At 46.2% G+C, this 17,294-nt stretch overlaps 2 protein-coding genes across 2 annotated transcripts in view; both read right to left on the bottom strand.

Moving 5' to 3' along the window:
• Window positions 1-17,294, bottom strand: part of LOC139311826 (zinc finger protein 721-like) — a 144,370-nt gene that overhangs the window by 21,447 nt on the left and 105,629 nt on the right. The window contains exon 8 of the mRNA XM_070936348.1: window positions 6,371-6,880. Coding sequence (XP_070792449.1) covers window positions 6,371-6,880 — 510 coding nt within the window. The remainder of the gene's footprint in view (window positions 1-6,370; window positions 6,881-17,294) is intronic.
• LOC139313451 (zinc finger and SCAN domain-containing protein 31-like) lies at window positions 11,087-15,173 on the bottom strand. Its single transcript, XM_070939060.1, has 2 exons — window positions 14,370-15,173; window positions 11,087-11,233 (listed from the first exon to the last, which is right to left on the bottom strand). The coding sequence occupies exons 1-2, from the start codon at window positions 15,171-15,173 to the stop codon at window positions 11,087-11,089; spliced, it is 951 nt and encodes a 316-aa protein (XP_070795161.1).

The following is a 17,294-nucleotide window of genomic DNA, read 5'->3' as shown; positions in this document are numbered from 1 at the left end:
AAAAAATCTGCCTCTGCCTACCAGCATCCATCGGTATTCATCTGGCTAGCGTCTTTGCAGCAAACAGCAAACAGCCTGATTCAGCATGATTGGCGGTTGGATTCGCCTCCGGAATACCACCAATCAGCTGTTCCAGGCTGCAAGATTGCCTCAGCCTATCGCTGCCTTTGCATGTCGCATTTTTGGCCTCCACACGCTCAGTTTTAGACCCGTTCCAGGCTGCTGAGATCGCCACAGCACATTGCCGCCCATCGCTGCAACCTGGAACCGGCTGAAAATGCGACGCACGGAGGCCAAAAACGGGGCATGCAGAGGCTGAAAACGTGACGTGTGGAGGCCGAAAATGCAACACGTGGCGGCGATGTACTGTGGCGAATCACGCAGCCTGGAACAGGTCTGAAATCCGAGACCCAAGATTCCCGTCAAATTGAAATTTGGTAAATGATGTAAAACATTTTATGATGTAAAAAATGACCCTAAAGCATTTTATGACCTAATACAAAAGGTCATAAAGTATTCCCTGTGGTCAACTCCTGATGCTTTGACTGTACTACACACTTAGAACATAGAATAACAGAGTTGGGAGCCCCTTGGAGGTCTTCTAGTTTCCAACCCCCTCCTCATGCAGGAGATGCTATACCATTCTGGACAAATGACTGTCCGGTCTCTTCTTAAAAGCCTCCAGTGATGGAACCCCCCAACTTCTGAAGACAAGCTCTGGTTAATTGTTCTCACCATTAAGAAATTCCTCCTTAGTTCCTTAGTTCTAGTATTCTATTCTACTCTACTCTACTCTACTCTACTCTACTCTACTCTACTCTACTCTACTCTACTCTACTCTACTCTACTCTATACTCCACTCCATTTTCTATTCTATTCTATTCTATTCTATTCTATTCTATTCTATTCTATTCTATTCTATTCTATTCTATTCTATTCTATTCTATTCTATCCCTATCCCTATCCCTATCCCTATCCCTATCCCTACCCCTATCCCTATCCCTACCCCTATCCCACTATCCTGCTCTATTCCACCCCATCCTATCCTATCATTTCGTAATCCTAATCCTATTTCTATTCTCTCTGAATATCTTTGTGACTTCTTAAGAACCTTTCAGGTACAGTAGTGGTGCTGCCATTAATGAAAGCACTGAAGAATCTGGTAAGGAAATGTCTCTGAAACACTGACCCAACAATTCACCGATTGTCTAGTAACCAAGAAAGTTAAGGCAAAGCCGTTTCGAGTTCCTTTCTCACGCCGTCTTCTTTCCCCCAGACATGTTTTGCTCACACTATCTGGGAATTTTTGCCAAGGTCATCTCTGCCCTCCCCTTCATGTACTGGTACTCCTCGACTTACGTACAACCATTTGTTTAGTGACCCTTCAAAGTTACAACAGCACTGAAGAAAACACACCATTTTTCACACTTGATGACCATTGCAGCCTCTGCGTAGTCATGTAGAGGCGAGGCGGCGCAGTGGTTAGGGTGCAGTACTGCAGCTACTTCAGCTGACTGCTAGTTCAGCAGGTCAGCGGATCAAATCTCACTGGCTCAAGGTTGACTCAGCCTTCCATCCTTCCGAGGTGAGTAAAATGAGGACCCGGTTTGTGGGGGCAATATACTATTTAGTATACTGTCTTTGGTGTAAGCCGCCCAGAGTCCTCGGAGAGTGGGCGGCATAGAAATATGACTGACAAACAAACAAACAAACAAACAAACAAATAAATAAATAAATGTGATTAAAATTCAGACACTTAGCAACTGACTCCTATTTACGACGGTTGCTATGTCCCAAGGTCACGTCATCCCCTTTTGCGACCTGACAAGCGAAATCAATGGGGAAGCCAGATTCACTTAAAAACCATGTTCCTAACTTAACCGCAGGAATCCACTTAACAACTATGGGAAGAGCGGCCATAAAACGAGACAAAACTTACTTAACAGCTGTCTCGCTTCGCCACAGACACGTTGGGCTCGATTGTGGTTGCAAGTCGAGGACTACCTGTATTTTTTTTTTGAAAAGTTTTTTTTTATTTTTTAAATAAAAAATACCTGTATTTCTTAATTTGGCAAAATTGTTACCTTTTGTCCTTGTTAGTAAAAGATTAATTTTCTCAGAAGACCTGTACAGGAAGTCCTCACTTAACAACCAGTTGGTTAGTGATGGAAGTTAGAAACGGACCTCCCCAGAGTGACCTATGACCTGGTTCTGGAGTTGCGATGGCCGCGCCTCTCCCTCCACGGTCACGTGACCGCATTATGGGTGTGTAACATTTAGCCACTGTCTTCTTTAGCGACAGAAATTTTGGGCTTCAATATGGTCGTACGTCGAGGACCACCTGTAACTGATGAGAAATATTTTTGGATTTTTCTCTCTTGCAATGGCAAATGTGCTTTTTCCCCACATCCTTCCGGCTTTCCGCATCGCTTCTAACTTGGAATGACCAAGCAGATGCAAAATTAAATTCTCCTCAGAAAGATGTCGGGTGCGATTTGTTTGCATTCTCACAATCCTCTCCTGGAATAGCGACAATCTAGAATAGAATAGGAGCCTTGGTAGTACAGGGGTTTAAGGCACCCTGTTATTAAGCTTATTAAGACCAGCTGCCTGCAATTACTGCAGGGTTCGAATCTCGCCAAGGCTCAAGGTTGACTCAGCCTTCCATCCTTTCTAAGGTAGGTGAAATGAGGACCCAGTTTGTGGGGGCAATAAGCTGACTTTGTATAAATATACAAAAGGATGAAGGCTATTGCTGAGCACATTGTAAGCCGCCCTGAGTCTTCGGAGAAGGGCGGCATATAAATCAAATTAAAAAAAAAAAAGAATAGAATAGAATAGAATAGAATAGAATAGAATAGAATAGAATAGAATAGAATAGAATAGAATAACAGAGTTGGGAGGGACCTTGGAGGTCTTCTAGTCCAACCCTCTGCCCAGACAGGAAACCCTACACCACTTCAGACAAATGGTTATCCAGCATCTTAAAAATTTCCAGTGTTGGCGCATTCACAACTTCTGAAGGCAAGTTGTTCCACTTATTAATTGTTTTGACTGTCAGGAAATTTCTCCTTAGTTCTAAATTGCTTCTTTCCTTGATTAGTTTCCACTCTTTGCTTCTTGTCCTACCCTCAGATGCTTTGGAGAATAGTTTGACTCCCTCTTCTTTGTGGCAGCCTGTTCTGCCCCAGCTCCGGATTCCCAAGGATTGTGACACACACCAACGGTCCTTATCAAAGTTATAACATACCAAGAATAAACAAAGTCCGACAAAGGTTGGCAACCAGCCCAGAAGACAAGATACGATAAGACACTCACTCTTCAAAAATGCTCTTTAATAATTACACGTCGTTTCCAGCAAGAAATTACTAACTGCGTGGGACTTAAATAGGCTAAGGGAGTGGCCAATTATCCTCAAACCTTACTCTCGAGGAGACCTCCTCCTCCTGAGTAGCCATTCCTGCCTTTTGGCAACCCTGCGTGCTCGAGCATTGAGGAGAGGCTCCTCCACTTCGCTCTCTCCACTTGAAGGAGCCTCTGGAGGTTCTGAAGGCCCTGGATGAGTCTCTGCCTCTGGCACCACATCCTCTTCAGCCTCCTCGCTGTCTGACGTGAGTGCTGATTCCGCAGGCTGCTGGTGCAACCCCACACCAGCCTCCTTGTCGTCATCGGGATCAGCCATGATCCGCTCAGGCCTCTGGCGGGCCACAACACAGCTCCTGAGATATTGGAAGACTGCTATCATGTCTCCCCTAGTCCTTCTCTTCATCAAACTAGACCTACCCAGTTCCTGCAACCGTTCTTCATATGTTTTAGCCTCCAGTCCCCTAATCATCTTTGTTGCTCTTCTCTGTTTCTCTGTGACACCAATGAATTGAACTAGATTTTTAGACTGCTCAATGCCGATTGTCCCAAATTTCAAGAGAAAAGATTACAGGTAGTCCTCAACTTAATGACCAAAATCAAGCCCCAAATCAGAGCCCCAGCTCTGAAGCTTTCTTGCCATGGTTGTTAAGTGAATCACTGCAGTGGTTAAAATTTAGAAAGACGGTTGTTAAGTGAATCTGCTTTTCCCATTGACTTTGCTTGTCGGAAGGTCGCAAAAGGGGATTGCATGACCCCCGGGACACTACAATGGTCACAAATGTGAGTCAATTCCCAAGCATATGAATTTTGATCACGTGACCACGGGGCTGCTGAAACGGTCATAAGTGTGAAGAACAGTCGTAAGCCACTTTTTTTCAGCGCCATTGTCACTTTGAATGGTCACTAAGTGAACTGTGGTAAGTCGAGGACTACCTGTAGTCTTCCCAACCATATTACAGAGCTGGCATTTTTTTTCCTCAGACCTCCCACCCCCCACCCACCCCTGATAATGGAGAGAGCAAAGAAGGTGCATTCTGGAATAAGGATTGGGTGATGGGACATGCAATGATTGGCTCTTAGAACTATCAGTCGACATGTGGCGGCACCGAGCACCGCCTCTGTTTGTCTCAAAGGTGGGAGTGAATGGAGGGGGCTATTGGAAGGACGGTCGGGGGGCACCCTGAATCCTGAAACTATTTTGTATTTTGTATATGGGTGTTTTTTTTTTCATTTTTAATAAGGAACTTTTTAATATTTTTGTAATTATTTCTTTATGTTCTCTTTAATGGTTACTGTACGGGGCCCAGAGATGCTTCTTGTGAGATGGGCGGCCGTATAAATGTGATAGATAAATAAATAGATAAATAAATAAATAAATAATAAAAGTGGTCTAAAGCACCCTGTTATTAAGACCAGCTGCCTGCAATTACTGCAGGTTCGAATCTCGCCAGCTCAAGGTTGACTCAGCCTTCCATCCTTTCTAAGGTAGGTAAAATGAGGACCCAGATTGTGGGGGCAATAAGATGACTTTGTATAAATATACAAAAGGATGAAGGCTATTGCTTAACGCATTGTAAGCCACCCTGAGTCTCCGGAGAAGGGCGGCATATAAATCAAATAAATAAATAAATAAAATGTCCATGTGCGGGAGATAAGGTTTATGTATCCTCTAGGGGCGGGGGTCTCCAACCTTGGCAACTTGAAGACTTGTGGACTTCAACTCCCAGAATTCCTCAGCCTGGACTAAAAAAACCCAGGGACCCCTGAGCTGTGGGGGGGGGATTAGACTCTGGATCTCCCCACTCCCAGAATAAAAATAATGCAGATATCATTGTTACAATATAGTTCATATTTATTCCCAATGGATCGAATCATTTCTTCCTTCTAGCATATTCAAAGTTGGTGGCCGTTTTGGGAAGGCTCAGGAGCAGCAGATCGAACGCTTAGGAAAGGGGGCGTTCGCTCTGCGTATTTCAGTTTTGACTATTGTTCCTATAAACTAGTATTTCTCAATGTTGGCCACTTTTAAGATGTGTGGACTTCAACTCCCAGAATTCCACAGCCAGCATGACGCATTCTGGGAGTTGAAGTCCACATATCTTAAAGTTGCCGGAGGTTGAGAAAAATCGCTATAGACAAATGATCAAGAGACACCAATTTATAATATCGCAGTGGGTATGACTGCTGTAGAAGTGTACAGGTAGTCCTCCATTTACAAGCATAGTCGGGGCCAAAATTTAAGCAAAACATGTTAAATGAGTCGGGCCCAATTTTATGACTTTTTTTTGCTTCAGTTACTGACGGTTGTTAATAAGGTTCGAGGTTACAACGACACTGAAAAAAGTGACATGATCATTTTTCACTCCTATGACCTTGGACACATGCTCCATGGTTACATGCTTTACATTCAGATGCTTGACAACTGATTCATATTTCTGACGGTTGCAACATCTTGGGGTCACAGGACCATCTTTTGTGACGTTCTGACAAGCAGTCAATGGGGAAGCCAGATTCACTTAACCACTGCGTTACTAATTTAACAGTGTGGTGCGGTGGCCTAGAGGTGGAGCTCTCGCCTCACAATCAGGAGGCTGTGAGTTCGATCCTAGGTAGAGGCTGATATTTCTCTCTCTGGGCACAATGAGAATATATCTGCTGCAAAACTCCACATTGGCAACCGGGAAGGGCATCCGGCCAGGAAACACTCAATTGCCCCGACTCCACCCCACAAAGGATTATGGGGTCATTAAACAACAACACACGTTCCCTTAACAAAGGAGGCAAGAAAAGTCGTAAAACGGGGCAAAACTCACTTAGCAACATAAATTCTGGGCTCAATTGTGGTCGTAAGTCGAGGACTACCTGTATTAAGCCTTAGAAATGGTGGGCCTTTGAAACTGGAACGCAACCGTCGCGTTACAAGGAGAGGTTAATTTGTGGGCTTCCTCTCCCGTATGGATTCTCTGATGTCTAATAAGATTGGTGCTTTGGCTAAAACTCTTACCACATGCCAGGCATTTATAGGGTTTCTGCCCCGTGTGAATCCTGTGGTGTTTAACGAGTCCCGATTGATCGCAAAAGGTTTTGTTGCAGTTCGAGCATTTATACGGTCTCTCGCCGGTGTGAATTCTTTGGTGCGACGTAAGGTGGGTGCTCTGGCTGAAACTCTTCCCGCACTCCAAGCATTTGTACGGCCTCTCCCCCGTGTGGATGGTCTTGTGGTTAATGAGGCCCGACTGGTTGCAAAAGCCTTTCCCGCAATCCGAGCATTTGTACGGCTTTTCCCCCGTGTGGATTCTCTGGTGGGAGGTCAGGCTGGTGCTGTGGCGGAAGCTCTTCCCGCACTCGGAACATTGATAGGGTTTCTCCCCCGTGTGGATCCTCTGGTGTTGAATCAGGCTGGTGCTCTGATTGAAGGTCCTGCCACAGCTTGGACAACTGTACGGTCTCTCTCCCGTGTGGGTCCTCTGATGGGAGGTCAGTTGGGTGCTTTGACTAAAACCTTTCCCACATTCTAAGCATTTGTAGGGCTTCACACCAGAGTGGAGAAGCTGATATTCGGCAAAGTTGCCGTTCTGATGAATACTCATCCCAAAACTTGGGTTCTTGTTGGGTTTCTCCCCTAAGTGGCTTCTCCTCTGCTCGCCCTGGCACTGTTTCTTCCTCTCTTCCATTGATTGTCCCCGAATGATGACTTCATGGACATCTTCCTCCTGGCAGGAAATGGCGACGTCACTCCTTTTCTCTAGAGGGATCCCCTCAGATCTGTTTGATCCACCCTGCTTCCGTAAATTTTCTTTGAGGACTTCGATAGGGTTGGTTTCTGAAGGCATCACACAAGGTTCCATCTCGTCTTCATTCTTCATTTCTCCCACTGGAATAAAAAGAGAAAGAGATTAAAACAGTGGAAGAAGCTGTGCCTCAGATGAAGGGCCCACCCTTGTTTGTTTTAGGCCATCTACATCTAAAATGCAAACAAACCATGGTTACAAAATAATGGTTTCCGGATGGTTTAATCTGAGATTTGAACCCTCAACCTAGCTCCGTGGTGGCGAACCTATAGCATGCATGCCAGAGGTGGCACTCAGAGCCCCCTCTGTGGGCACGCAAGCCGTCGCCCCAACTCAGCTCTGCCATGCATGCGCGCACGCCTTCCGCCAGCCAGCTGGTCTTCGGGTCTCTGCCACCCATGCGCAGGGGGTGGGGGGCATGTGGGTGGGGCACACACCAGTTGGTGGGTTTCACTTACCTTTGCTACCGGTTCACTCGCGCATGTGCAGAGTGTATTTGATGACATCCGGACGGGTGGCGGAGCCTCCTGCCACCGCCGCTACCAGTTTGCCCGAACTGGGGCAAACCAATAGCAACCCACCACTGGCACATGCACATGTGGGGCGGGGGCATGTGGGGGGGGTGCACGAGCATGCGCGTGGGAGTGGGTGTTGTGGCTCCGTTACCTGAGCCTGTGTTATCAGCAGAAGAGGAGAGGAGTTGGCAAGGCCTCCCTCTCTAGGACCCTCCTCTCTGGCAATGCCTTCGGTGTCCGCCGAAGGTCAAGAGATAGGCCCGGGGCCAAGCACGTCCACGCAGCCACAGGTGGACAGTAATGAGGAAGATGAGTCTTGGCTGGATCCTCGGCAGCGTCGCAGAGATAAGCGCGCGCAACAGAAGAAGAGGCATGTCAGGGATTAGGCTGAGTCATTGGACCAAACCCCACAGGGTATAAAAGAGGGTGTGGTGGCCGGTTCAGCTCTGTGACAAGCAAAAAACGGATATCGGACGACCTTCTTTGAATTTACTGGACTTTGTTGATTATTGTGTATTAGTCCGGCTTTGTTCCCGGACGAAGGGAGAAACTCCCTCCTCGTGAGTAAAGAATACCTGGCAGCCAGCCACTGAGTTGCTGCTAATTCTGATACCAGATAAACTGTTGTTGGCTGAGTACTTTAACTGTTGCCTGTCTGTGGGGGTGCGTGTGTGAGACGGGGACAGAACAGTGGGGCGCATGTGGGGGGGTCACTCAGAAATTATGAATACTCCAACACTGGAAGTTTAAAAGAAGAGATTGGACGACCATTTGTCTGAAATGGGATAGGGTTTTCTGCTTGAGCAGGGGGTTGGACTAGAAGACCTCCAAGGTCCCTTCCAACTCTGTATTGCTTGATATTCTCCAAAGCACCAGGAGGCAAGACAAGAAGCAATGGATGGAAACTAATCAAGGAGAGAAGCAACCTAGAACTAAGGAGACATTTCCTGACAGAACAATTAATCAGTGGAACAATTTGCCTCCAGAAGTTGTGGATGCTCCAACACTGGAGGTTTTTAAGAAGATGTTGGATAACCATTTGCTTGAAATGATATAGGGCAGCGATGGCTAACCTTTTTGCCACTGCGTGCCAAAAGCGGGGGGAATGCAGAGGGGTTGCGTGTGTGCGTGACCACACCCATAATTCTATGCGCCCCACCCCTGCGCATGTGTGTGTGACCCCCCCCACTGCGCTTTCCTCGCTTTTGGCATGGTAGGCCCGTTTTTTCGCCCTCCCCAGGCTCCAGAGCCTTTCTAGGAGCCTGGGGAGGGCGAAAATGGCCTTCCCCACCCCACTGGAGGCCCTCCGGAGGCCGGAAATGGCCTGTTTGCTGACTTCCAGTGGGCCCAGAAGGCCCGAAAATCAGCTGGCCAATGTGCGCATATGTGCCAGAGCTGAGCTCGCGTACCCACCGATATGGCTCTGCGTGCCACCTGTGGCACGCGTGCCATAGGTTCGCCATCACAGATATAGGGCTTCCTGCTTGAGCTCTGTACTGATTGATAATTCTCCTGTTGTGGCTCCGTTGCCTGAGCCTGGGGTATCGACAGATGCAGACTCTGAGAGTGAGGGAGAGGAGTTGGCAAGGCCTCCCTCTCCAGGACCCTCCTCTCTGGCAATGCCTCCGGAGGACACCAAAGGCCAAAAGATAGGCCCAGAGCCAAGCACGTCCCCGCAGCCACAGGTGGACAGTGACGAAGGAGATAAGTGCTGGCTGGATCCTCGGCAGCGGCGCAGGGAGAAGCGTGTGCAGCAGAGGGGAAGGCGTGCCAGAGATTAGCTGAGTCACTGGACCACACCCCACAGGGTATAAATGTGAGTGTGGTGGCCGGTTCAGTTTGTAACGAGCAAAAACTAGAAATAATCCATGATCTCTGCGTTACTGGACTTCTGCCTGCCTTGTCAGACTGCATTCGGACTAATCCTTGTATTGCGGAAACTTTGCCTGCTTTATCGGAATGCTTGCTGTCTAATCTTTGTTTTGTGTGAGTAAAGTCTGAATTGGCAGCTAGCCACTGGGTTGCTGCCAGCTTTATCTTGAAAGATTTTGTTGTGTGGCTTATTAACTCCGGGCCGTCCATGGGGGTGCGTGTGTGGGACGGAACATCTCCAAAGCACCGAACGGCAAGACAAGAAGCAATGGATAGGAGCTAATCAAGGGGGAAAAGCAACCTAGAACTAAGGAGAAATTTCCTGACAGTCAGAACGATTATCCAGTAGAACCTCAGAAGTTGTGGATTTTGGAGGTTAACACTTGAGGTTTTAAGGCTAACACTGGAGGTTTTAAGACCCTACTTAAATAGGGGGTTGGACTAGAAGACCTCAAAGATCCCTTCCAACTCTGTAATTCTATTATTCTCCTTCCCCAACATGAGGTCCAGAGATCTTCAAAAGATGAGTGTGTGTGATGGATGATGGGCATGTGGGGATAGGACCAAGGCCTACAGGGATCCAATGGAGTGCGATGGGGGGAGAGAAAGCTTGGGGGGGGGGGCTGCAGTGTCCCTATGGTTGGTCGTAAGGGTGAATGACCGCAGGGGCTCTGCAGTGGATGTAGCCTTGAAATGGGATCATAAGTAGCTTTTAGGGGGGCTCTGTCATAACTTTGAATACCTACTATGTGACTGGTTGTTAAGCAGTCCTCGACTTATGACCATAATTTTTTTTTTTTTAAATTTGATTTATATGCCGTCCTTCTCCGGAGACTCAGGGCGGCTTACAATGCGTTAAGCAATAGCCTTCATACTTTTGTATATTTTATACAAAGTCAGCTTATTGCCCCCACAAACTGGGTCCTCATTTTACCCACCTTAGAAAGGATGGAAGGCTGAATCGACCTTGAGCCTGGGGAGAATTGAACTCGCAGTAATTGCAGGCAGCTGGATGTTAAATGCTGCCTTAGTAGGAGGCATTAGCCTCCTACGCCACTCAGGCTCCTAAGCCCATAATTTTCGTTGCTAAGTGAGACATTTGCTCAGGGAGGTTTGCCCCATTTTACCACCTTTCTTGCCCCCGTTGTTAAATGAATCATCGGAGGTGTTAAGTTTGCAACGTGGTCGTTAAGCGAATCTGGCTTCCCCGTTGACTTTGCTTGTCAGAAGTTGGCGAAATCTGATCGCCTGATCTCAGGACACTGCAACCGTCATAAAGATGAACCAGTTGCCAAGCCTCTGAATTTTGATCACGTGGCCACGGGGATGCTGCGTTGGTCATAAGAGTGAAAAACAGTCATAAGTCATTACAACCGCATTTCAGTACTGTTGTAAGTTTAGTCACTAAAATGAACTGTTGTAAGTCGAGGACTACCTGTACGCCACTGAAATGTCCACCCTTCTGGCCCTAGAATAAAAGATTCTGAAGTTCTATCAGATAGAATCGATTGCTGGCAACCAAGGTTAGCTCAGCCAGGGGCGTCACAGAAGGTTCCCCTTCTGATCCAATGGCCTGGCATCCCGCTCACCGTCTTCCTGCTCAGTTGCGGCATACAGCTGCCTCTGCTCTGTATCAGGGGGAGCCTGGTTGGCCTCAGAGGAATGCAGGGAGCTCTCTTTGATGATGACCTGGAATTATCAGAGAAGGAACAGTTTTAGGATAGGACAACAGAGCTCGGAAGTGATGACTGTGTCCTTTGCCACATGGATAGTGCTCAAATCCCAAGATGTAGTATTTATTCCCAGATGGGATTGAGTTGGTCTCCCATTGAGTTCATTTTTCATATCTCTCTCTCTCGCCCTTCTCCCCCCCATCGCCATCTCTCTCTCTCTCTCTCGTTTCCCCGAAAATAAGACCCTGTCTTATATTTTTTTGAATCTCTTGTGGCCCGTACGCGGCCTGTGCAGCTAGTAGCTGATTCAGACAGCGAGGAGGCTGGTGTGGTGCTGCGCCAGCAGCCTGTGCAGCTGGCACTCGAGTCAGACAATAAGGAGGCTGGAGAAGATGTGGTGCCAGAGGCGGGGATTCAGCCAGGGCCTTCAGAACCTCCAGAAGCTCCCTTAAGTGAAGAGGACGAAGAGGAGGAGCCTCTTCTCGATGCACGGGCGCGTAGAGCTGCCAAAAGGCAGGAGTGGCTCCTCAGGAGGAGGTCTCCTCAAGAGTAAGGCTTGGGGCTAATTGGCCACTCCCTTAGCCTATTTAAGGAGGAATGCCGACTGAAGCAATTTGCAGGAAACAACTTCGTTCACATACCTTCCTGTCTTGTCTTGCTTATCTTATCAGCTTCCTGCAAATTGCTTCTGGGCATTCTGCCAACCATAGTAAGCTTTCAGTTATTATTCTTTGAATTCTTGGCGGCTGTTAATGCAGTTAATTAACAGCCGTTGTTGTAAAAGACTAGTTTATTTAGTAAACTAAGGTTTGAATGGACTTTGTGTGTGCTGCGTTCTTTGGGGTCCGTAGCTGGGGCAGAACAGAACCCTGAAATAAGCATTTGGCCTTATTGCCATACGCTCAAGAGCCCAATTGGGCTTATTATCAGGGGATGTCTTATGTTGGGAGAAACAGGGTATCTACCTACCTACCTACCTACCAGCTATCATCTCTCTCACTCTTTCTCTCTCTCTCAAGGGCCACCATCAGTGAGCTGTTGGACAGCATTACTTGCTCTGTTGTGTGGATGTTTGGGTGGTTCAGGGGTGGGAAATTTGTGGTGGGTGGGAGTGTGTTTGGGGATTGTTATGTGTGTTGGACCTGGTCTTGGGGTGTTAAGTGAATTTCGTTGTATGGGTATACTGTGTATATACGTACAATGACAATAAAGTTGTTGTTGTTGTTGTTATTATTATTATTATTATTATTATTATTATTATTATTATTATTATTAGTTAATCATTAGTGAGATTCACAGCCTTTGAGGCTGGTTAATAGCTCAGCAGCTCGAGTCCTAACCAAGGACCTAGGAACTGTTAAGGTATCGTCGGAGGATGTAAGCTGTTCCGAGTAAGGTGGTTTTTTGTAGAGTCCAAATGTTCAAGTCCGGCAAATTTAGAATTTCTAAATAGCAGGGTAGCCCTTTGGGGATTGCTCCAAGGGCTCCAATTACAATCGGGACAACACACGTTTTCTTTTTCCACAGTCGCTCAACTTCAATTTGCAAGTCCCGGTACTTTGTGATTTTTTTCTTGCTGCTTATCTTCAATCCGTGCATCACCAGGTATTGCAATGTCAATGAACCATACTTTTTTCTTTTCAACTATTGTTATGTCAGGTATGTTGTGGACCAAGTGCCTGTCAGTCTGAATCCTGAAGTCCCACAAGATCTTGAGTTTCTTATTATTATTTATTATTCTTATATTCTTATAATATATAATATAATATATAATATAATATTATTATATTATTATATTTATATAAATAAATCTTATTTATTATTATTATTCTTATTATTATCTCTATATCTATCATCTATCTATCTATCTATCTATCTATCTATCTATCTATCTATCTATCCATCCATCCATCCATCCATCCATCCATCATCTATCTATCTCTGTATCTCTCTCTCTCTGTTTATAGCGCGTCAATCCAGAGCTCGATTCTCGGCTACAGAGGCCTTTCCTGATGGCCTCTGATGGCGAAATGGAGGCCAGGGGGCAACGCATGCGAGCAGCGACAAACCACAGAAGAAGTTGGCCAGCAGCGGCCACACGGGCTCCTGCTGGGTGGGGCTGTTGGTGCCACAGCCACGAGGTGAAAGACATCCCCCCAAGAAGACCTGGTGCCTCTTTTGGAGGTTATATATATATATCTATAAGACCGGGTCTTATTTTCGGGAAAACATGGTATCTACTGTATATCTTCCTTTCTCTCTCTCTCTCTCTGGAAATCCTTAGTTCTGAAACCTAGAAACATTTTTTTTTTAATTTGATTTATATGCCACCCTTCTCCAGAGACTCAGGGCGGCTTACAATGCGTTAAGCAATAGCCTTCATACTTTTGTATATTTATACAAAGTCAGCTTATTGCCCCCACAAACTGGGTCCTCAATTTACCTACCTTAGAAAGGGTGGAAGGCTGAGTCAACCTTGAGCCTGGCGGGATTCGATCTTACTTTAATTGCAGACAGCTGGTGTTAAATTACAGAGCTCTGTCTGTTGAGCTATCCAGGCTCTTTTGTGTAAGGATGCTGGTATTTTGACTGCAATTGGAGAACAGGTTTACTCTTAATGGATAAAATGGAGGTGTCTGATAGATACTTCGAATTACAACTCCAATTAATCTTAGACATTGGCTGCTCTGGGACTGATGGGACCGAGTCCCAAACCTCTAGAAAACAGCTCAATGGGGAAAGCTGAGAGAGGACATTTGGTAGCTGGCCATCATTGGTACAATAGCCAGTTGAAGCCAAAGCCAAAGAAAAAACAAGCCAAAGATTAAAGGAAGGAAGAATTCTACAGATGCTGGATCAAGGCTCAGATGATTCTCCAGAATGTCTGGGGAAGCAGGAGCAGCTACAACGCCCTTTACTTGACATCTGGTTATCATTAGTATAACCTTCTCCTCTACCCAGCTTCTTATATGTTTTGACTCGCCTCCTTTGACTTAGCCTGCACCAAGTTCATTACTACAACTCTGAATCCCAAAACGTAGCTCCAATCAAGACAGAAAACTCTAAGTCAAGCGAGATATCTTTCAATGAGTATCTTTAAGACTTCTTGGTCGATGTGGAGACTTCTAAACCAGAGTCCCACACAGTCTCACCTGCTTTCCACAGCGGTCCTTGGTCTCTCGTTGACGCTGAAGGAACTCTTCGGCCAGGCCCACCGCTTGGGAGCAAGTCTCGGGGCTGCATTCCCGTACCCAACTCTGGATCTCCAAGGGCAGGATCGCCAGGAATTGCTCCAGGATCAACAGCTCCAGGATCTGCTCCTTAGAGTGTCTCTCCACTTTCAGCCACCCGTAACAAAGATCTTGGAGCTGATTGTATGCTGCGGTAGGTCCCTCAGCCTCCTGGTAACAGAAATGCCGGAAGTGCTGACGATGTTTCTCCCTCTGTAGGGCGTCCCCTTGCAAGATGGCCGCCTTCACTTTCCCATAATCTATCCTATCCTTGGCCACCATTCCGTCAAAGACCTGTTGGGTCTCTCCACGGAGTGCTGGCAAGAGTCTGGCTACCCATTCCTCCCTGGGCCACTGGCAAGCTTTGGCCACTTGTTCAAAGGAATCCAAGAATGCCTTGGCATTGTCCCATGGTGTAGGCACCTCTGCCAAGGGTGCGGATCTCCAGGTGGAAAAAGGTGACTCTATTTTCTTCAGAAACATCTGCAACTGGGCTTCCCAGCATCTCGTCGCACCCTCTCTTGCTTCTTCTTTCACCCAAAAGGATCTTGTCCTTGGTAGGTGGTGTCCAGTAAACCCAGAAGGCACTGACCTCAACAGTGGACTTCCTACTTCTTCATCTGCCTGGGGTTTGAGGGCAACAACCTTCTGGAGGCCACCAAGGGCTTCTCTGAACTCTTCTGGGTCTTCTTCTTTTGGCCAGACGTGGAAGGGGTTCTCTTCCATTTTAATCCGGTGATGTAAGAATCTCCAAAAATAAGTTCTCGGGAGTCACGCTTTTCTCCTGAACTCCTGTTTGGAAAACAGGAAAACTAAGTTAGAGATGAACAGATGTCTTTACTCAAAATCCTGGGTGTCAGATAGTATATTAAAAAAGGTAAAGGTTCCCCTCGCACATATGTGCTAGTTGTTCCCAACTCTAGGGGGCGGTGCTCATCTCCGTTTCAAAGCTGAAGAGCCAGCGCTATCCGAAGACGTCTCCATGGTCATGTGGCCGGCATAACCAAATGCCAAAGACGCACGGAACGCTGTTACCTTCCCACCAAAGGTGGTCCCTATTTTTCTACTTGCATTTTTTACATGCTTTCGAACTGCCAGGTTGGCAGAAACTGGGACAAGTAACGGGAGCTCACCCTGTTATGCAGCACTAGGGATTCGAACCACTGAACTGCCGACCTTTCGCTCGACAAGTTCAGCATCTTAGCCACTGAGCCACCATGTCCTCTCTAGACAGTATATTATGTATGGTTAAATAAGGAAAATCGTTTTCTTTATAAATGCATCATTCTGTAATATATATTCACACACATGGATCTATCTATTTATGGATAACTGAGACAATAGGTAATTCTCGACTTACAGCACTTTGTTTAGTGACCGTTTGAAGTTACGATAGCACTGAAACAAGTGACTCATCACCATTCTTCACACTTACAACCGTTGCCGCATCTCCGTAGTCACATGATCAAAATTCAGACGCTTGGAAACTGACTCCTATTTATGACGGTTGCAGTGTCCTGGGGTCACGTGATCCCTTTTTGCGACCTTCTGAGAAGCCAAGTCAATGGGGAAGCCAGATTCACTTAACAATCGTGTTGCTAACTTAACAATGGCAGTGATTCACTTAACAAGAGTGGCAAGAAAGGTCGTAAAATGGGGCAAAACAACTTTCCTCGCTTTGTGGCCGTAAGTTGAGGATTATCTGTATGCAAAAACTGTGGTGGGGTTTTCCCCACGTTAACCTCTACTACACACACAATCCCATTTCGATTTACTTTGGCAAAATGGGTAACGTCAGTTTGTATATTTAATTTCTCTTTGGTCCCACAAGATCACAATGATTACAACAGATCTATCTGAGTAATCCTGGACAGAATATGCCAAGGCATAATGTGTCATAACAGAAGACCAGCATGGCAATATGTGCTGAGAACAACTTCCAGCTCTTTCCAGAGTAAGATTTCCTTCTTTCTTTCTTTCTTTCTTTCTTTCTTTCTTTCTTTCTTTCTTTCTTTCTTTCTTTCTTTCTTCCTTCCTTCCTTCCTTCCTTCCTTCCTTCCTTCCTTCTTTTCCCTCCCTCCCTCCCTCCCTCCATCATCTATCTATCTATCTATCTATCTATCTATCTATCTATCTATCTATCTATCTGTCATCTATCATCTATTTTATATAGCTGCCCATCAGTGGTGGGTTTCAATTTTTTTTACTACCGGTTCTGTGGGTGTGGCTTGGTGGGCATGGCCTGGCTTGGTGGGCGTGGCAGTGGAAGGATACTGTAAAATTTCCATTCCCACCCCAATCCAGGGAAAGGTTACTGCAAAATTAAAAGGGTTACTGCCCCCTGAGATACGAAATATCCCTGATCTCCGTGCTTTCCGCCGTGCCCTCAAAACCCTGATGTTCCAACAAGCGGGGCTAAACATATGAACATGTGAATGTTTTTAAAATGTTATCTAATTTTAGGTTCTATTTAATTGGGCCAAACTATGTTATAGTTTGGCCCAATTAAATATAAAATTATAGTAATAATAATAATTTTAATTAGCAATTTTATGATATTTGTGTATCTATATTTTTCTTGACTGTACACCGCCTTGAGTCCTATGGGAGAAAGGCGGTATAGAAATATAATAAATAAATAAATAAATAAATAAAAAATCCCCATTTCCTCCCCATCAGCTGGGACTCAGGAGGCAGAGAATAGATTGGGGGGGGGGGGCGGAGCCAGTCAGAATTTTTACTACCGCTTCTCCGAACTACTGAACATTTCTGCTACCGGTTCTCCAGAACTGGCCAGAACCTGCTGAAACCCACCTCTGCTGCGCATCTCCCAAACAAGTGACTCTG

The sequence above is a fragment of the Pituophis catenifer genome, unplaced genomic scaffold, assembly GCF_029215685.1.
Source record: "Pituophis catenifer annectens isolate HBS135680 unplaced genomic scaffold, rPitCat1.0.hap2 SCAF_2, whole genome shotgun sequence".
NCBI classification, from domain to species: Eukaryota; Metazoa; Chordata; class Lepidosauria; order Squamata; family Colubridae; genus Pituophis; species Pituophis catenifer.
This window is presented reverse-complemented; position numbering and strand designations above follow the sequence as displayed.